This window comes from Falco biarmicus, chromosome 6 (genome assembly GCF_023638135.1).
Source record: "Falco biarmicus isolate bFalBia1 chromosome 6, bFalBia1.pri, whole genome shotgun sequence".
NCBI lineage: Eukaryota > Metazoa > Chordata > Aves > Falconiformes > Falconidae > Falco > Falco biarmicus.
The window spans coordinates 57,854,161-57,875,761 of record NC_079293.1 but is presented as its reverse complement, the minus strand read 5'-3'; the positions used below and the strand labels follow the sequence as shown (position 1 = coordinate 57,875,761).

The 21,601-nt window shown below is 40.6% G+C and overlaps 1 protein-coding gene across 12 annotated transcripts in view; it reads left to right on the top strand.

The window, feature by feature from the left end:
• NCOA7 (nuclear receptor coactivator 7) overlaps nucleotides 1–20,176 on the top strand; it is a 98,793-nt gene extending 78,617 nt beyond the window's left edge. For 9 of the 12 annotated variants that reach the window (XM_056342753.1, XM_056342752.1, XM_056342754.1 and 6 more), the window contains 8 exons: nucleotides 686–1,752; nucleotides 3,211–3,379; nucleotides 12,051–12,198; nucleotides 16,615–16,740; nucleotides 17,182–17,334; nucleotides 17,873–17,968; nucleotides 18,648–18,721; nucleotides 19,624–20,176. In XM_056342753.1, the coding sequence (XP_056198728.1) occupies nucleotides 686–1,752; nucleotides 3,211–3,379; nucleotides 12,051–12,198; nucleotides 16,615–16,740; nucleotides 17,182–17,334; nucleotides 17,873–17,968; nucleotides 18,648–18,721; nucleotides 19,624–19,759 (1,969 nt within the window). In that variant the 3' untranslated portion in view covers nucleotides 19,760–20,176. The other 3 variants (XM_056342751.1, XM_056342759.1, XM_056342760.1) reach the window with 3 other exon arrangements.
• The last annotated feature ends 1,425 nt before the right edge of the window (nucleotides 20,177–21,601 follow it).

Sequence of the window (21,601 nt, the reverse complement as noted above, 5' to 3'; positions counted from 1 at the left end):
AGACTTCTTAGCAGCAATGAAGAGCTGGAGTTCTATGCTGTTAAATTTTTAAGAATTTTGCATTTTGAAATGTTTCATGATTGTCCTGCTTTAAAAAGAAATCTCTGGGAATGTCTGCATTCAAACAGTAGATTTAAGTAATGGAGAAAAAGAAAAGGAAAAAAGCCCAACTCTGCCTGTTACTGTTTTGCAGTAAACATGTTCAAACAGGGTAAGGCTTATCTCCAATTTGTGGTGTTCTCAAAAATACATTTGTAATGACTAGGGAAGCATGGATGGTTGTCGAAGTTGACTCATTTTCAGGTGTGGGAAATAAACAATATTAACATAGTATGAATGACATTCCAGCAGCTAAATACATGTTCTGTGGTTTTTCAGTTACTGAACTTCTGATGACTTGCACGTTGTTATTACATGTGTACCATTTCTTCACCCATCTGGCATATTCTACCAAGTGATTTACTCATTTTATTTCAGTATTATCCTTTCCACATATTTCTCTATTTTCTTTAAAATCACTTATTTCCACTGGTGTATGTTTATTTTGGAGAAAGTAATTTTTTGTTGAGTTTCAGAGCCTAAGTTAAGTTGGTACATTATTTAGTTTTTCTGTTCCTTTTTTTTTTTTTTTCTGTTTCCATTTTGCTTTTAACATCCTATGTACATCCATCATTTTCCCTGACAGTGACATACCAAAGGATCTTTGTCCTCTGTACAGGCCAGGAGAATGGGAAGACCTATCATCTGAGAAAGATATCAATCCTTTCAGCAAATTCAAATCCCTTAGCAAGGAAAAGAGGCAGCAGAATGGGGATCCATCCATTGCTTTTGGTGCCAAACAGATAAAGCCTTCAGATAAGGAAAAGTCTGCTGATTTTGAAGTTCTTCAGTCATCTGAGAGTACAGGCTCAATCAAATCAAAGTCACTGGAGTTTTCCAACAACATCACTGCCACTGAATGTTTGGAAAAGTTTGCTGTGGATCCATGTGCCAAGGAGCCTTCTGGGGAAAAAAATGCTTCAGATATCAAAACCAAAGAAAAATCCCTTTTGGGAGAAGGAGAGAATGACTTCATTAAGGTGGAAAAGATGTCATCTCGTATGGATAGAGGGTTGGACAGGAAAATCTCAGTAATGGAAGGCTTGCTGGCTGACCCCAGGGAGTTGGGGAGAACTAAGCAGCAGGTAACCAAACCCACTACAGAAGCCCAGGAGCACTTGACAGTTGATTCCTTGGAAAAAAAGGACAGTGTTGAACCTAAAGCTGACTTAGACTTAGAGCTGTGTGAAAAGCAAGATGTTGTTCCAGAAGTAAACAAATGTGTCAGTTCCCCAACAGGTAAGGTGGAGACTGCATTGGACACTAAGAAAGAGCTAGAGAAAGATAAACTTATTGAATTTTACCTCAATAAAGATGGGAATGGGTCTCAGTCATCTGAAGACTTACACAAGGCTGAAATCCAGAAAGGTGAAAACAATAAAGCAGTTGGCATAGACCTTACACTTAGCTTTTCAAAGTCCCAAGCTAAGGAAGTCCATACAGTTAAAAGTATGGAGCTTGATTCCTGCTGTGTTGAAAGGAAAGCACCTTCATTAGAACTCAGCTCAGCAGCAGCAGAGGAAAAGAATCTGAAAGAGTCTGTGGACTCTTCGTTAGTACCAGCTATAGACAAGACCTGTCAAGAAACGCAGTTAGACAATCAATCAGAAATCAGACTGTGGCTGCTGCAGAAAATTCAAGTGCCAATTGAAGGTAGGTCTCTGGTTATCCTTGTTTCCTCTGAGACTTGGACAGCATTATGACGGTAACCTCTGAATTGATAGTCTTCTGCTCTAAAAATTGTCTCTTTCTATAGTACCTGGTCTATTTTTTCCTCTTACACATTATATTTTTATATTATCTGCTATTTAGAAGAAAAAAAAACCCTTTAAATTCCCTAAGCTCCTAGTTTGATAAGTAGCTTGTGTGCTCTTTCCATATTGAGTGATCACTGTTACATAATCTTCACCTCTGTTTACTGGCTTTACGAAGGACAGTGAAATGTCACCCAGTTGCAATTCTGACAGGGTCACTTCTTGGCCTGGGAATTGTCACTCCGTATTGGTAACTTTCATTGCTTCAGTGAAGTCCATGGCTGGATTTCTGATAGTATCCAAAGTAGTTGTACGTTGCTGTAAAGGGGGGTACCAAACTATTCTTGACGCTATTTGCATGTCTAGTGTCTTTCATGCTATGGAAACCCTTAAAGAAGTGATAAATAGGAATATAGTGTCTTATTGACTGATCATTTTGTCCTGATTGGTCACTGTGTTATCATAAATAAAATTCAGACAGTTATTGGAAAGCATATAACAAAATGAAATCTCGGTTTAGATAGCGTGTACACATATTACTCTCTCTGCTACAGCCCAGTGCCTCTAAGCACTAATCCATCCTGGAATGCTGATGCTTCTCTCCTGGTAGTTTAATGAAATGGACATACCCCTGATTCGTATCGGGTGGTGGGGGATGATTAGAGTGGAAGTCTTTATTTTAAAAACAGTTGCTCTTAAAATTACTATTTTTTTCTTTTGCAAGGGTTTATATCTTGCTAGTTGTATTGGGTGGTTGCTCTCATTGGGAGAGGGGGAGGAAAAACTGGCTGTAGGAGTACTCCTGAAACTAATGAGGCAACTTTGGTGTGATTGAGGCTGTAGTTTAATAAGCAATTTTTGTGTCACATTAGCAATTTAAGGAACTCTAACCCGCTCTTCTGCTTGACCCTGTCTTGTGCAGACAAAAGGGCTTTGTGTGGCTGGCTTACTGTTGGAGTTGAGGAACTCACTGGGCTTTGTGCATGTGTGTGCAGGGTTACCCTTCGACTGGATGGGTTTCCTGGACCCAGTCAAACATTGTCCCCTTTACTTGCCTGCTTCATGTTGCAGTTTGCACCCAGCCTGATCATCTTACTAGTTTGTTTTACAGGGCTATTGTGTACATAGCTGTACAGCTGAGGAGGGTAACAGACTGTCATGAAATGGGAATAAATGGCCACAGTTCAGGATGAAAAAGGATTTATTAAACCATTGAATGGCATGTCAGGTGTAATTCTGTGTATGGTGTCTCACAATATTCCTTTGTACAAGATGATTAATCGTTGTGACAATGTTTTATCAGCTACAGTACCTGTACTTCCCTGTAAGCAGCCCGTTTCTTTTGTCTCTCATTCAGATATGCTTCCTTCAAAAGAGGAGAAGAGCAAGACTCCTCCAATGTTTCTGTGCATTAAAGTAGGCAAACCCATGAGAAAGTCCTTTGCATCTCAGAGCACCACCATGTCTCAACAGTACAGTAAAAAGATAAAGCAACCAGAGTACTGGTTTGCTGTTCCTCGAGAAAGGTAAGCTGCAATGCCTAGCACGAAAACATGTTTGTGCTTTTTTTTTTTTTTAATGTGTAGTGTTTCCTAGAGTTGAATCTGACTTTTCTCTGTGGTCCAAGGTGTGAAATACAGCAAGGATGCTGAGATGAGGAGAGAGGTGCCCTTGTTTCGCTGCATGCCAGAGAGATAAAGCAGTGCTTGTTGCTAGTATAATATGGCTCCCAGTGGGAAGGAAGAATGGATCAGGTGCCACTTTGAAGATAAAATAGGATATATGTGCACCTAACGTAAGATAAAGACACAGGGATGATCAGCTGTAGTCTACGAAGTGAGGGAAAGTGGAAAAGGGGAGCAGTGGCAAGAGAGGCAAAGAATCCACTAAGGTGCCAGTGCTAAAAGACTAGGCGTATCACATGAGCAAAGGGCATCAAGTGGAAAAGGGAGACACCCCTGGCTGAATGAGTGGGGCATTTATGCCTTCAAAATGTCCCTTCCTTCACAATAAAATCCATTTAAAGGTGTTATGTGCCTGGAGATGTATATGCATAAATAGTACTACAGCAAAGGAAAAAAAAGTGAAGGCCTGTGATTTTCCATATAAATCACCCAAGAATTTTCACTGGCTGTGAGGAATCAAATCCATGGTCCTTCTCTTGCTAGAAGGCAGCCAGAGCAATTCTCCAGTCTGTTGACAAACCAAAATAGGGAAACTGGTGATCACACGTCTGGTGAGTTAGGTATGAGGAAGGAAGAATCTGAACTTGTGATGTCTCTCAGAGCTGTCTCTTTAAGAGGCAGTCAATATTTTCTTTTCTAAAAATAATTCTCCAGATTATTTAATTTTATTTTCAAATGTGTAGAGAGTGTGTGTTGATTTAAGTGTTAATTTCTTGTATTTTAGGAATTAGTGTTTTGAGCAGACCAGTAGTGTGAAAGTTGCTGACCCAGGGGAGGAGAGGGAGAGGTTTAATCCAGCTGGAATGTGGCCATCAGGAGTGTAGCTGAAGTTAGCTTTGGTTTGCTTGCTATCTGTTGAACCCAGTCCTTGGCTCCTCAGGGATTGCAAAAGGGTGGGTTCAGAAGATTCTAGGTTGAAGTGCGAGTAAATACTTCAAGAAGTTGGAGTGATGCTGTAATATAACACAAGGTCAGTTATTGCTTTGGGGATAGTGTAATGCCGAATAAAGCCGCTGAGCTGAACTAAGGTCATCTCTGATCACTGCTCTGCAACAGGTAAATCTAGTAAGCTTCTTAAAACAAACTTGGAAAACAGCTTCTCTACTTGTCTTTTTATGAGCAGAAATTTTTCTGAATAGTAAAGGGACTTAACCCATATATAAACTGAAGTATTGACACCTGATTTATACTTCAGTCTTCAGAATGAGGAAAAAGTAATTTCTGCAGTGAGCTGTTGCATCGGCACTTGGCCATGCTGGCTGACAGACCAGATCTTTGATGTCGGGGCTACTGTTCAGATCTTCACCAAAATTACTGTGGACGTAGTGGAAGAGTGGGTCACTGTGATGCTGTTCATGCACACCTATTTTAACACCGCAGAGGTGTATAAAAGATCTTGCAGAACTTGGGCCAAAAATTAAATGCAAAACCCACTCCTTCATATTAATGCAAGATATGCCTTTGCCCAGCACGTCAGTGTTTCCTCCAAACTCTCAGATGCCTTCCCAAAGCAAAATACATTGCTTCCTACTGGCTAATGATATTCTTGCACCAGTATTGTATAGTATATAATTATCACTGTGGCGTCTGGAGGGTGTCATGGGCAATAGGTTGTTTGGGATAGCTTTGTAAGGTATTTTTGACCAGTGTATCAGAATAATTTATTAAGCTTAAAAACATTTGGAATCCAATTTATATTCATGTATGAAATTATCAATAATAACACTCTAATCTCTTTGTCCATAAAGCAGCATAAATAAAACACTTTGTCCAGTGCAGTCTCAGTAGCTTGTGCAGCGTTTTAACATTTTGTAGTAATTAAAAAAAAAAAAAAAGCAACCACAACAAAACACCAAACAACAAACCAACCAAACCTGGATTGAGGTTGTGAAAAAAATGATGTGCATGCCTATAATCACTGCGTAAGTTAAGTTTTCCTCTGATTTATATTTAATTACATTTTTCCATGGTCTATTAGTGTTGTTAAAACAGGTTGTGTCATCAGTTCCGAAAATGTCTCCATTTTCAGCTTGGGCCCCATAACCCACCGTTCCCAGCAGAGCTCCTCTTCCATCTGCAGACTGCTGCTGCTTTCCTAGCTGTGGCAGGCTGCAGGAAACCTGCACTGGGAGAGGGATGTATTTATCTTTTAAAACTTTGTGGTTTTTTAATTTTTTTTTTTAAATGGAAACCCTTGGAAACATTATTAATACAGAGAGAAGGCTGTTAGGCTGATGCTGTTCAAAAAAGGCTGTCAATAAGTCTTAAGTGTTTGCCTGTTGTGGCTGTTGTAGGTCGTCTCTCTTCCTATGTGACTTCCCAGGTGCTGAGAATGTCCTGGTGTGCATCACCCCATGACATGCACAGCGCAGCTGAGTTAATCAGTGACTATAGGGCTGCCTTGCTCTGCCTCCTTGATCACAGCAGTGCTCACCTTAGCACGTAATGGGGAAGATGGGCATCTTGAGTTGTTTATATAAAGATGACTCAGTCTGGGGCAGCTTCTTGTCAGGTTCAGCTAAGCAGAAAGGCACTTGTGCTTTTGGAGACTAATAGATTTATTCTTTCGCTGAGAAGTCTTGCAATGGGTATAGCTTACAGTATTAGAGGGTAAGTCTGTGCATGCTTTTACTACATGGATTTATGTTTGAATGGTATGTAGATTTTCCACCCTAGTGGATTTTGAGGAGTAGTAGTAGGTCAGTATGTTGCAGATTTCCTCAAGGTCTTGTTCCTCAAGGGACAGAGATAGTAATGCAGAATTTCTTTGTTTATAAACATGTGTTGTAACAAATAACTTCCTCATTTTAGCATTGACTAGTTCCTCAGTCAAGAATTAAATCTCATTGGTTATCTATAATATAAATTTGTCAGATGGGCTTGGTTTATGTACACATAATTTGCATTGATGTTGATGTAAAAGACATTGCACTGAGATCATGCTGCTGAGAGTGCATCTGCTTTTTTGGAAGTTTCCATTTTGAGAACAGGCAGATTTTCAAGGAGGAAAAGTAACAGCGGTTGAGCCTCACTTCCCTTTTTCTGTCTTATCTTCCCACCCCATTGATTTCTTTGTTGGTTTTGTTGGTTTGGGGAGTTGGGTAAGCTTTGGTTTGGGGTTTGTTAGCGCTTTCTGTGGGGTTTCCTTTTGTAGAGCAAGATGTTGGGTGATTGTGACTCCTATTATGCACCTAGATACTAACACCCTGTAGTTAGTACAGTTGAAGCTGAGATCTGGAAGAGCTTGTAGCACAACTAGCTGGAGTCAATACCTACGTGATGCTTCCATGTGCTTATGCAGGACTTTGCATAAAGAGATGATGATTAAGATGGTCCTGATGCTGAAGGGTCAGTCTTCCATGTTCCTGTTCATGGAATAGGTAGCATAAAGCTTAGATTTAGACTCCTTTTGAATTAGCCTTCTATAAATAGAGTCCTTCTAGACCCCTGATAAATAAGAAATCAAATTATGCAGATGAAACCTATGAAAACCTGTTTGTAGTTTATATCTTGTAATGAGGGCTCATATAGGCTTATATAAGCATATGAATGCTTACAATGCCTTAGCCCTCATAAGATTCATGAAGGATCATCATCTAGTAAGGCATGTTTAGAATGAAGTTGTAAGACTCAGAATTAATTCCTATTACTAAGCCAGGAGCTGTGGTTGGACTTAGAGCCTTTGTACGTGTACCACAGGGTACACAAACCCTCCCACACTACCCAAACACACAGATGTGGAACTAGCCCCCCTCCCAGCTGTTACTGACCTGAGGACATTAATTTATGGGAAACTAGTTTGCCTCTGCCCTCAAAAAAAGTCAGATATTGTTACATTATCAACAGAAATGGTGGTGGTGGTGGTGATGATGGCAGTTTGGGACCTCCTAAATTAAAGTATATCTCTTAGAAGAAAAAGCAATTATGGTTCCCCCTCAAGAATCAACTGTAACTTGATAAGTTGTCTGATGTATTTTATTGATAATTGCCTTTGCTCTTTTTCAGTGCACTATATACCTACTTTACTATTTCTGTTTTCTGGTCTCTGGTTGTCGTTGTGTCTGTATTACCAGGATTCAGTTCCTCTTAACATAGGCTATCACAGGGTATCACTCCTGCAAGCTAAATAGCTCTTTTTGCATCTTGCTGTACAGCAGTTGGTTTTGTGTCATGAAGCTGCAACACTTGAGCATGACTTTGGAATGATGCACCAGAGATGAGCAGAGTATTTGGTGTCAAACGCCAAACTAAACACAATCTCATTCCTTCTGCTGAATGTTACTTTCTTGGTACATTCAAAGATCATACCAAGTATTGTCATCAGTGTGTTGGTGCAGAGCAATTGCTCCAAAATTCAGAGCTATTATCCCAGGTCTCTAGGGTCATTCTGCCAAGAGTAAAGTACCATCCTGAACGCACGGCCTCTGCTCACAGTTCTTCAGCATGTGCTGCTCTGTTTGGATGCATTCACACACAGCTGATTTTGCCCAGTTTACTAAGCAATGTGGTGGCATAAATACTCCACAAAGCTTTTGTCTTACACTGATTCTGTCACTTTGCTGTCATGATCTTTGTGTCATGTTTTGTACTATCAAAAATCAGTGTTTTAGTGAATGTATATCCTTCACTGTGAACTTTTCCTTTTACATTTGTTTTGTGCCCTCTGCATTTGTGTTACTATGAACATATTTGTAAACATATTCACTTTCCTTTTAATCTGGGGGAGTCCCTTTTTAATCAGTGTCCCATCTTTCATTTTCGATTTCTCTCTCCTAGTTTGTTTTTTTAAAAAAAAAAAGTTTCCTGTTACCTTTTCCTTTTGAATAATTCTTTCTGGAATTATTAATTTCAGGTTTCTGAAGTTGTTCATTTTGAAGCACTTCACATTTTATTGATGTTTCTCTGTTAGTGCATGACACACCCATAAGCGCGTGATCACCAAAACAGCTATTGAGTTCTAGGATAAATTTCCTCGCAGCTGTCAAGTTGGCTGTAAAAGAGTTCCTCAAGCAGTGGTTTTTCAATTTAAAAATTGCCTCAAGGTTCTTCGATTTGGTAGCTGGGAATTACCACAATAACATAAGGTTATAATTTTATTAACAACAAAGGGATGCTCTGCATCCCCTTTCAGAATGACCTCACTTCTGCATTCACCTGTTCCTTATTTTATGCTGCTGCTCCTTAAATCTGGAGTGTCTGGATTTATTTAGCATCTGTCTGTTGTCCAAAAGGAAAACTTAGTTATGGACTACTTCAAATAAACTGAGCGTATACAGGTCTGAGGGGCTTGACAGGAAATGTTCTGAGTGTATTGAGGAAGTTGGTTTATCTTGTTGCAAGGCTGCTTTCTATCATCCTTTGAAAGGTTATGATCATTGGGGAAGATCCTTAGTAATTGGAAAGGCAAATCTGCAACCATCTTCAGAAAAATCGAGGAGGATCTGTGGGAGCACAGGGCAAGTCAACTTCACCTCAGTTCTTGGTAAAATTATGAAACAAGTTCTTACGGACACTGTTTCCAAGCTCATGGAGGGCAAGAAGTGATCAGAAATGGCTATCAGATTTGCAAAGGGCAAATTGTTTTTCTACCAACCAGATAACTTTTCTGTTTGAGACTGCTAGCTCAGTGAGCAAGGAGAGAGCAGGGGATCGTTGTTTTACCTTGACCTTAGTAAGGTTTTCAACACAATCTCCCATAGTGTCCTTACAGCCAAATTGGAGAGGTGACCTGGACAGGTAGACTACCAGGTGGGTGAAAAACTGACTGGACCTTTGGGCTCAAAGCATTGATAGCTAGTCGGAGTGGTAGCCAGGTGCAAGTAGTATTCCTTAGGGATTGGTACTGAAGGCCTTCACCAGTGACACAAGAACTGGGAGAAAACACACCTCTGTCATTTTGGGGGACAAATTTGGGGAGTGCTCATACATTGGAGGACAGGGCTGATGTTCAGAGGGACCTCAGCCCAGAGGAATAGGCTGACAGAAATGTCAGAAAGTTCAGAAGAGGCAAATGCAAAGTTGTGTGCCTGGGGTGGAGCTGTCCCTGCGCTGGTACAGTCTGGGATGGGTGGCCTGGGGAGTAGCTCTGCAGAAAAGGAGCTGGGGAGGTTGAGAGCAAACTCAATGTAAGTCAGTGATATGCCTTTGCAGTAACGCAAACTTCGCTTTTTCCTGCCCCTTGTAAGGAAGAGCACAGCCAGCAGCTGTGGTGGTTATTCCCTTCTTCCTTTTGAACACAAAAAAAAAGGGAGAAGAGGAAAAAAAAAAGTAGGATGGTGCTAGACACTTCTCAGAATGTACGTGCATGCATCAGAGGAAATTGTGATAAGATAGAAGAGAAACAAAACATGGGACAGGTTGCATGGAGAGGTTGTGGAATCTCTTCGGAGATCTTCACAACTGCAAATGGACAAGACTGTGCAACCTCCTCTAACTCGGAAGTTAGCTCTGCTATGAACATAAGTTGGCCTAGGTGATATCCAGAGGTGCCTTACAACCTAGATATATTCTGTGGTTCTGAGATGAGTGTGCTGCTCTCCTCTACCCACCTGCATGAATGTGCTTTCAAACTGATCTTAGCCAGACAGCAGCAACCACTAGTTTTATTGTTCTTTCATAAGGATTTGTAGGAAATAAGTAGATAGCTTTCCAGACTAGGACTACTGCACATAAAATGCACAGTGGTCAAGTTAAATGCCTTTTTCAGTTAAAACTCACATTAGTTAGCAAAGAGATGATTATACTGCTCTTTCTGAAGCCTCTGTGGGCGAACGGAGTGGGGCATGCTGAGTGGCGCCTATTGATGTGGGAAAACTGCAGTTAGAAGAAAAGATCTTGACTAAAATGAGATGCTACAGCTTTTAGAAGTTCCTTCTATAGTTCATTGGGTTTAGATCTATGCAAACTTGTAAGCAGTCATGTGGCTTCTTACAAAGGAGGAGGGAGCTCTTGGCAATGGGAGTGTGACCCTTTTTTAGCCTTTTCCAGGCAATTATTGGCAAGAACTATCCCAAAACCTTGATCTCTACTCTGTGTGTGGTGCTGCAGAGGAATGAGCAGCAGCTAAAATTTTATTTTAATATCAGCATTAGCTGCCTTGATGAAGGAGCTGGTGTTGGGTGTTTGCAAATTTAGGACAATTGTACTAAAACCGTATTTGGTTGTATATATTAAAAGTGTTTCACAGGTACAGCTCTTAGGTGATAAAAAAATTTTAAACTCATAGAACATCTGTTAGCCATGTACCACAGAAGTGTTTGTGAATGTGGAGAGGAGAAGAGTCAAAACTGATGGCAGTGCTAATTTGTTCCTCTGTCATGATTAAGAGGACATTTCATGATCAAGCAAAGTCAATCTTTTATTCTTTCTGAGGGTAGTGGAAATTGGATCCAAATTTCTTGAGGCCATAGTGAGTCAAGCCCATCCAAATATCTCACTTCGACTGCGAATTACTGTAGCTATCATGAGCGGGCAACAGTTACAGGGCTGTACGTTTACGTAGTGAGAACTGACATCAGACTGCAGCCCTTGTTTGTAGGAGTGTAGAACAAAAAACCTAGGCTTGATTGGAAAAATTTCTGCAATTATACTAGTGACCCTAAACAGAATCCCACTGCTGAAATTGTGTTTTAAGATTATTTGTGCAGATATATAAATAGAAGTAACTTGAAATATAGGGGGAAAATGTCTGAATTTCTCTAAGATTTTTCTTGTTTTGTGTTGATCAAGGAATTGCTGGACAAAACTTCCTGGTGAATAACTGGAGAAGGATCCAGTGTCATAAGTGCTTACTGTCTATCTGCCCTCTTTAGTTAGGGTTTGATTTTTTTTTTATTATTATTATTATTATTATTCCCTGCTGGTAATTCAGCTTCTTGTACAGTGGATCCACTGTCATGTTCCTGTTTGAAATTGCATGTGTTCATTTTAATTTTAATGTACTACATAAATTCCTTCTTCAAAAATCGTTTCACTGTTTGTTATGGATGTTATCAGAGAACATCTCTTTGAAGACAGTGATTGAGAGCTGACTGTGTTTATGGAAGTGCACACAGTGCTGGAGCTGTAGCATTAGCAGAGCCATCAGTAACTGCTTGTTTTCATTATGCTAGTGGAATGAAGAATTGTTTCATGGTTAGCCTCTATAACTTTTAAAAAGCATCTAGAAATGTCATGTAGACTTTACTGTTAATCTCTTACGGCTTGTTTTATGCAGGAGATTAAACTAAGTGAGGGTTTTTGTGGGCTTAACTTTTGTGAGTATCACCTAATACCAATCAATTTGACTTCTTAACATTAATTCTGTGGGACTGGACAAGCCGCTTACTTTACCATGATGCTTTGTGTGTATAGCAAAGGGAGGAGAAAAATGTATTGTGGGGAGTGAAAGTAGAGAAACCCTGAAGTGCTTCAGGCTGCCAGGTGGAGGGAGCTATTGCCTTGTGTGGTGGGTATCCTCTTTGCGTGGTTGCCCCATCTTTGTCATAGTTGTCTCCTTCTCTTCTTTTTACAGGGTGGATCACTTGTACACGTTTTTTGTTCAGTGGTCACCAGAAGTATATGGGAAAGATGCCAAAGAGCAAGGTTTTGTTGTGGTAGAAAAGGAGGAGCTTGACATGATAGACAACTTCTTCAGTGAGCCCACTACTAAAAGCTGGGAGGTGAGTGCTTTCTGCCTTTACGTGAAGCATGTGCATATCAAATGTGCATCCTCTGTTAAGAAGCTCAGCACTTCTTTTTTGATTATTTTTATGCTGTTTCTTTATATGAAGCAGCAAGTGTTACAGAAGACTCCTCAAGGCCTGTATCTATCTCACAAATGTACTTCTATTCCTTCAGTTCTCCTTTCTTCTCTCCCTAGAAAGAGCAGGCAAACAGCTGGGAGCTCTCTGGTGTGTAACCAGCAGAAGTTATGTAAACATTTTGGTTATGTGATGTTAGCCTTTTACAAAACTATACAGGTATATGTTGTCAGTGTTGCTAAATTTGTATTGTATTTATATGCTAAAAGTAACAGACTCCTGTGTGCTGGTTGAAATGGATTGGTATGTGGTGATGTGCCAGACCCCTGCTTCTCAGGCACACGCAGTAATACTGTTTGAGTATTAGTTGTAAGATAGATATGTTTTATCCTCGAACTTTGGCTTTTTCATATGGAGGCTTTTGCAATCTGTTTTAACAACCTGGCATGCCTGTGTGTGTTATCTGTCCCTTAGGCATACAAAGTGTAGTTTCTAAGGGAAATAAGCTTGCATGCATTTTTAATGGTTATTTCTGAATGCTGAAGCACTTGCTGTGCTAAGGATATGGGATAAATTAAAAAAAAATTAAAGAATCCTTAAGTGGGAAGTATCTGGATGGTGATTTAAAAAGTGCTCTGATAAGTTGTCGTAAACATAAACTTCTTAAACAATTCTACTGCTTGCTTTCCCCCCCGCCCCCCAGCATTTCTATCTTCAAAGTATGTTGTCCTGTTCAAAAGCAGAGCTCAGGAGTGGGGCTTGTAATTTGAAATGTAGCAACATGACCTCTAATCCCGAATAGCTTTTATTTTTGCAGTTTCATAGTTTCTTAATGTTGGTGCTTTGTGAACTGCAAGATGGGAAAAAAAAAAAAGTCTTCATTCCTTGTTTTGCTCAGAGCTGAGTGCAGTCATCTATTGCACTAGATTTCACTGTTCAGTTGTTATTTGCATACCATTTTCATCAAACCAAAATGAAAGAGGAGGACCAGTGATCCAAAGAACAGAGGTGGGAGAGATCTGGCCACACTGGGAACTTGTCTGTTATGGTTTTATCTAAATATGTACTGGGAGAAGAATTAGCTGGAAACTGCTTCTAATGGTGTGTCTCTCTTATTTGTAATATATTCAGGCTTTACAAATTTAAAGTAGGTCTGCCAGGAAATCTCTATGGAAAGTCCAAATTTGGGCATGATTACTGTGAAAGTTTCACTTTCCATTGTGGGGAAACAGAAAGTGTGATTGTAGAGAAGCATATAAGCAATTCTGTCACAACGTGCCATGGGCAATAGTAGTCTGTTACGCTTGTGGGCAAGAGCTCTTGCCACTAGAACAGGGAATTACAGTGGATACTGCAAAATAAGCAGGTAGATGATGAAAGGCAAACAAATGCCTTTGAATATTCGCATTCTTTACTGTGCCAGACCTGACCAGGGGGAACCTTTTGTGGAGGTATGTTGAACTGTGTCCCTATTTGAACTGCATGAATGATATGACACTTCTGTGCTAGTAAAAAACGTTCTCTCCACTTAAATGAATTGTAACAGGATATTTCCACCCCAGGTAGCTTGCTTTCTCAGTCCCATAAAATCTTTAAAAGATTTTGTAGATCCAGTTACTGTAGTGGTTGATTCTTTTTGTCTGTTTCTGCTTTTGTGTGGTCTGTAAATATCTGATCTTGCAGATCCCTGGTTTTTTGCAGTTGTTGACACTGAACTTCATTCAAATACACGCTTCAGTTAGAGACTGAGGAGGTATCTATACATTGAAGAGTGGGGCTTGTCTGTCTTTGGAGTCAGTTTGCAACTTAAACTGCATTAATAGGTTTTCAGTGGTTGCCGATGTCTGTGAGTTTGGTCGCATTTTGCTACAGATACTTGTTACTGGTTGATTTGCTGTGATAGCCCCCCTGCTGTCCTGGGGGAGACTATTCCTAGAGAACAGCCTTTGAAAGAGGAGTTAGGTACTTTTGATTTATGATAAAAAATATGTTCATTAAAAAAAAAAGTAGTTTTTTTTCTTTAACGGTTTGTTTGCTTGCTTGTTTGTTTTTAAATTATCTTAATTTTGCAGTACAAACCTTCCCTGAAATTTGCCATATGAAAAATTTTCCAGCACAGGATCCTCTGCACTCTGAGAAGGCCCAGAACCGGATCCCACCGAGCCTGGGCCAGAGGGGTAGGGTGCAGATGTGCCGCTCTTGCAGTATCACTGGCAGGAATACTTGTACTTTATATGGGTGCACAGGGGCACATAGCAACACTAGTTCCGCAGGCTAGATTTTGCTCTGTGGTCCTGCCCTTTTCTCTTTTCCTAACCCCACTGTGTGCACTGGAGTGTCAGTGCCCAGATTCCCAGCTCAGGGTGGCTGCCCCGGGCTCTGCTCCAAGTGTCTGCAAGTGAACGCAGGCTGGATGTGAGTGCATGCAGCAGCTGTGTTACATCGCACTGGAGATGCTAGGTGTGACTGACGGTATTAGGGCTTTGTCCTACTCACAGCAAACTCCTCACCAGCCATGGTCTTCATGAAAAGTTTCTTCTGTGCTTTGGGGTACGGTTCAGTCTGCACCTGGAGTCAGTCCAGTGCATTTACCTTCTCGCCTGTGGGGCAGGTGTGTGCAGGCAGTTCTTGGCAATTGTCTCAAATGTTGACAGTTTCTGCAAGTTCGAGCAGTGATTGTGAAAGCGCGGAGCAGTTATGCAAAACTTTATCCACGTGTAATGTGAAAGTCGTTTGGGAGCCATATTTGCAGGGAGGTGCGTGGCAGTGGTGCAGGTGTGCTCTGCAGCCACATGTAGGGGTTCCTGCTCCAAGATAAGACCTCTGCAGTGATATGCTTATGGAAGGAAGGCAGTTTAAGGTTTTGCATATGTTTTGTGGCTGGGCCTCCTTGGTTCCCCTTTCCTTTCTCACCAGCCCTATCTCAGAGCTCTTGCTGTTTCTTCCTGTTTGCCATGGTGGAACCGAGCCCCACCTGAAGCCCCACAGCCAGTCACAGTGTGCCTCATCTCACCTCCCAGTGCCATGCAGAGCTGAGGCTCCTGTCACTCACTAAGCACCCCAAGCTTCACTGAAGGGTTAGCAGCTTTCCAGCTGTGCCAGGTGATACTCTGTGCCAGCTGGGAGGGCAAGCACCCCAGCAGCAGCTTGTTGGGAGCCAGGGCACCTGGACCACTGCTGTCAAGGGGCAACACAGCGTCCTCCCCTCTGCGATTAGCTCTGGGCACCATGGGTGCTGCCAGCTTGGGAGCTCCTGTCCTGTGCCACGTTTGGGCTCCTGTTTGTTGCCCATGTTGTGTGGGGTTCAGGGTTTGTCCCATCTCTCTCGGCACCTTGTAGACTGCTCAGTCCTTTTATAGACAAGCATTAACTATATGGACTTGCGTTCTCTTTTTTGTTTCCAGATTTATAGGTAGTATGGCTTACCTGTAGTTGCTGGAGACATGTCCTTGCTTCGTTCTAGAAGTATTTAAATTCAAACTTGATGTTAGAAATATCTATAAGGACTCACCTTTTAAAATATTACAGTGTGCTTTCTTTATAAAGCCTTAAGCAAAGGAATAAATAGAAGTTTCCAAAGAGCTGTTTGATAATTTGCATTGACCTTGACTCTCAGAATAGTATTTTCAAGAACTTATGTAAACTGGATGCTCAAAATCTTGCTTAGTACATTTCCTAAAAGACAGAACTTTAAAATATCTGTTCAAGTTGATTTACTTTTTTTTTACTACTTTCCTATATGTTTTCTGTTTCAGTTTGTAAACACAAAACTATGTCTGAGTCAGTAAAGAAAACCAGAAAAATTATGCTGTTCTAATAAAAAGAAGTGAAATTTTAAACTTTTAAATCTTCTCATGCATTAGCAGCTAAGAAAATAATTTACTCCACTAGCTGCATGAGAGAAAACAAAGAAGTTTCTGTGTCCTCCTCATTTAGACTCCTACCAAGACATCTAGTTCAGATGCAAATAATGTGCCTTGGAAGAAGTAGGTGCACTTTAGCCTTCTGACATGGGACCAGGTATGTCTGAAACCAACCACTTGATGTCACCTAGTTACCTCAATATTTATTAATCCCAAAGAACTCTACAGCTCTGGGAGGTCACCAGGGCATGAAGAAATTCTGGCCATGCTGTCTCAAAAACACCTTGACAGTTGTTAAGATTTTCCCCATTTCGTTAAGGCTGCCTGTGCATGATATAACCATCCCATATAGTGGGTTTTGCTCCGCAGTGTCACAGCTTGGAGAGTATGTTGTTTTAAATCAGTTTACTTCAACAGAGGATTGACAGTGTAAGAGCTATGCTTTAGGTTGGACGCTTGTTCTCTTTCTCAGATCATTACTGTAGAAGAAGCCAAACGACGAAAGAGCGTTTGCAGTTACTATGAAGATGATGATGATGATACTTTGCCTGTCTTAAAGCATCACAGCGCTCTCCTGGAGAATATGCACATAGAGCAGGTATGGCTAGGTGCTCTCTTTGCCGAGTGTGGGATATTTTTCCTTCTGGAGGCAATACCAATGCTTTTTAAGAATTTGGAAAATACTTAGTATGTTGTGCAAGGTCCTGTTTGCTGCAGCACTGGCTCACCTGGAAAGCTTGTTTTTATGTTTTGCAATTTTGGGATCTGAGTTGTGATGTTGAGGACTGGCAACTCTTTTGATGCTCAGAGAGGGGGTGCCAGTTTTGAAATCTCTTTCACAGGTGATGTGAATGCAGACTGTTGGGCTCAGAGTACAAGGCCACGTGCATGTGGCAGAGATGTTAAGCAGCTGGCATCAGCTGCTCCCTTGACAGCAATTTTTTGGCTCACAAGCCCCTGCAGAAAGGGAGTACTCAGTGGTACCACCTGTGACTCAACCTGTTGAATATGTAACAATTTCCCCCTGTTCGTTGCCCAGCTTGCCCGGCGCTTGCCCGCACGAGTGCAGGGATATCCGTGGCGGCTTGCATACAGCACACTGGAGCATGGGACTAGCCTGAAGACTCTGTACCGTAAATCGGCATCTCTCGACAGTCCAGTTCTCCTTGTCATCAAGGATATGGACAACCAGGTAAGGAATGCTTGTTCTGCGGGGGTTGGAGTGAAAGGGCAACGTTATAAAAAGTAATCATTATAAAGTGCTAGTCATACCATAAAGTGACATCATACCAAGTAAGATACTGGTGTTTTCTTTTATATTTTCTGCTGCTTAAACTAAACTTACAGGCAGGAAAGTACATCAGCACTAATAAAAATACCCCCCAGCTTTATAATTGCAATGAGTGCTCCTTTTAATAGTGCCCGTGAAGTATCTTCTGTAGGTATCTTATTTAACAAGCTGTCACAAATGATGCCTCTGTGGAGGTCTGGTACTTCAGTAGCTCCTAGAGTCGGCGTTCCTGTTGCCATTGTTGTCATCTGGCTTTTAATTTGCAGGTTACAAAAGATTTGCAGGAGTGCTTGCTCATTTGATGTACTTCACTAGTTGGTTCTTCTAACATGAAACAGCAGCTCAGTTGTTCTTTAGAAAGCGTTTTGAAATGTTTGGTGGTTTTTCTCTTGAATTTTGCACTGTTCTCACAACTACTTCAATTGGTTTATTCTAACAGATATTTGGAGCATATGCTACACATCCCTTCAAGTTTAGTGACCATTACTATGGCACTGGTGAAACATTCCTATACACGTTCAGTCCAAATTTCAAGGTAAGTGGGTGTTCACTTTCTTAAATAAGATTTTTGGGTTGTGCTTTTGAAACATATGAGATTTTTATGAAGAGTGCGTATTTGAGTTTAGATGTGCCAGCTGTTGATGGATGCAGGTAATCACTTGTTGCTTCAATGCAATGTTTTAAGTTTAAGCAATAGTGGTTGATATTATCTGAAGTGATGAGAGGACAGTCTGTAAGGGTGAGGAGAGGGTTTTAAGTGACTTGAAGGGGGAAGCAGGGAGAGAGAAGTGAGGAGTGGGACTGTCAAAGACTCGCCTTGGAAGGCAGTGATATCATGAACGGGGTAAAGTTTTACATGTGTTTAGGATCACAGTGACAACAAACCAGAGATACAAGTGCTACTGAAATACCCCTTATTGTTCATGGCTTATGCATTTTTCAATATTGAACACATTGTCCCTTTTTAACAGAATGCCTGTTGATTGAGAAATGCAAGCAGAATTTTAAAAAGGATTAGGGGGCCTTGTTCATAGTTCTAAATATGTATTTTTCCTTTACTTTCTACCTATTACCTCTTCCCCTTCCCTTTCAAGAAAAAAATAAAAATAAAATAAATCTACACCAAGAAATACCTACTAAGAGTCAGTCCCCAGTAGTTTTAGAACACAAGAATCCTTACAGGCCAAATGTTTGGGGTTTATTCCACTACTTAGGTATTCAAGTGGAGTGGAGAGAACACATATTTCATCAACGGAGACACCAGCTCTCTGGAGCTCGGAGGTGGAGGGTGAGTGACTATTTGGTTTTCAAATAAAGTGGCTTTTTTTTTCTTTTCTTTTTTTTTTTTAATGAGAATAGGGGCAATGGTAGTTGCAAGAAAAACTAGTAAAATGACTGAACTTCTATTAAACTCTTTAGGGCAGATAACCTCAGCAATCTGATTTCTGCTATAGACGCAGCGCAATTTCCATTGCTTGAAAAGAGTGAGGCAAGTAGGGTTTGTTGTGGGGTTGGGGTTTTTAGCTAGGGAGAAACCAGATGTTTTGGGTATATATATGTCTCATTGCTGAAGAGGTTTGCCACTGGAAGATAATCTCTAATGGCAGTTTTGCCATCAGCTTCTAAGGTTTCTCACGTGGTCCATATTAAATTGTCGTTATTCTGTTGATGCACGGGGCAGGGATACAGACAGTACTTACAACAGGTCCTAAGTTTCAAAGATCAGTGGGTATGAAATCAAGGGCTAAGTCTATATGACTAACGAAAGCTGACTGCAGGCTGCACCGTGGGACATTGGACATGGTTTGCATCGGGAGTGTATAAAAATCCCTCCTTCTCCTGAACCAGAAAGGGCCGTGCCCACATCCAGACAGCCAAGGAAGGGACCCTGACATCTGTGCCCTGGTGTTGGCCACAGCTGGCGGTGCAGACAACCAAACAGCACAGGGGGGTCGTGGGCACGTGCTTGGTCCTGCACTCTGCCCTGCTTGCTGGTGCAAACAAAAGTGAAGGGACTGCTCAGCGAGCTTATTGGCAAGCGCTTTGCCAGGACTGAGCTTTTCACATTCAGTCTAAGATGTCCTCAGAATTACCTGGAGTCCTCTGTATCGCTCCTCTGGTTGTTTCTACATCGTCCAGTATTTTTACTATTACATATAACCTGAAATATGATGTGTGTTTCCTTTTTAGTGGCCGGTTTGGCTTATGGTTAGATGCAGATTTGTACCATGGGCGAAGCAACTCCTGCAGCACCTTCAATAATGACATCTTATCTAAGAAAGAAGATTTCATAATACAAGATGTAGAAGTATGGACATTTGAGTGAAATACTGACTGCCTTAAGGACTGGATCCGTTAGGCACTTAAAAGCTGACTAGAAGGTGCAGGCTGCCTCAAACGTTACACGCTTTTTCCTGAAGTTTGTACCAGAGCATGACTACGCAAAAAAAAAAAAAAAAAATCACCCCAACCAAGCAACCCAAGAAAAAACAGAGCTGGTTTTGAGAGGCAGTAAGACAGAACAGTAAGAGGTCAGTCTGAAGTGTTTTTTTACTTCCTCCTCCAACGCTCCTCCATCAAAAATATGAGGCTTATGAAAACATTCATGGTGTATAAGTTGAAAACTTTTTCTGTAACTGTGAAAAAGATCCTGTGGGAAATCTGTAACTATCTAGTACATTCCATGTGTATTTATGTTCAATGTACAAATGCCAACCAAAAATAAAAGGTTACTTTACCAAAATCTACAGCATACTGTTTGCCATGGAAAAGAATCAGAAATCAGTGTACACAGCACTTAAGGGAACATGTTTTTAAAATCTTTTTATTTATTGTTATTGTATAGCAGATTTTTTTTTTAATTTTATTAGCTATGAGTTTTTTCTTTTTATGTTTCAAATATCAATTTGATAAATAATTACTATTCAGGTAGGTTTCTTATGCATTGATGTTATTCTGAATCAATTTATTTGATTTCTGAAGTTAATTTTTATATTTTTATTTTGTAAATGAGATTTGGGTTTCATTTTACCCTGATTAGAGGGTTTGTTTTCTGGCAGAAACACTTGAGTGCATAATTCTGTTCTGGTTTTTTTTCTGAGATGAGGGAGAAGGTAGATGGTGCTTGTTATTAACTCTGCTGCCACATCCCTGTTAATAGATTATTATTTTGGCAGTGTATGGAGACACTGGGCAAACTGCCACCTGGTATAGACTGTATCAGCTCTGTTGCAGTCAACAGAATTGGGACAGCATGCTCTGAGCATCTGCCCTAGACTGTTTACGAAGGACATTTCTAAGAGAGGATTGTTTTTCTGTATCACCACCAAGTGATTCAAAATAAGCCACCCACTGTGCTTTTATGAGCATTTCTCTACAAATTTAATAATTTGTTAAGGAGAAAATACAATCAAGATTTAGAGAAGAATGCTATTTTCCTAACAGGCCAGGTTATCTTAGTGTAACACTTCTTTTTTCTTAGCAATTATATACATGATCTTCCTGAAAAAGACTTGAAGCAGCAGGCTGGTTTAGGATTTGACAGGCAACTAAATATTTTTCTTTGCTTTTCATGAAATAATCAGATACTTCTCCCCCTTCCCCCTGCAATGCTGAAGAGAGAATACTCCATGTTACAAAATAAAAATTTCAGTAAATAGGGAGACACTGACAGAGGACTGGCAATCTTCACTGTTTGCTAAGGAATTCTGCTTTCCCATTAAGTTGCGGTTTTGTTTACGCAGTCCAGGCCCAACCAACATTAGGATGCTGTCCTGCTCTTGGGCTCAAACGTGTCATTGTCCTGAGAAAAGCAGGTTTTAGAAACAGTAGTGTGCTTCCATGCATTAAAACAGTACAGTCTAATTTTGGAATAGTATTAACTGACAAGTACAACTCAATTTAGTTACTGCTCTTCCCGTTTTGAGTAGATTAAGAAGAAGAAAAAAAAGCCAAGTGATTTTCTTTCAAAAGCATTACTAAATCTTAATCCTGCACAGAAATTTCACAATCTAAACCCCAGTGCTATTATATACAGTAAGCCTGTAACACGCTGCATGTGAGCTTTTCACACTTCCCTTCTACGTGTTCTACTACAGCCATAAAAAAAGTTCTTACTGGTAACGCTGTAAAATATTTTGGAAGTTGCTAGCAGCATAATGCTTTGAAG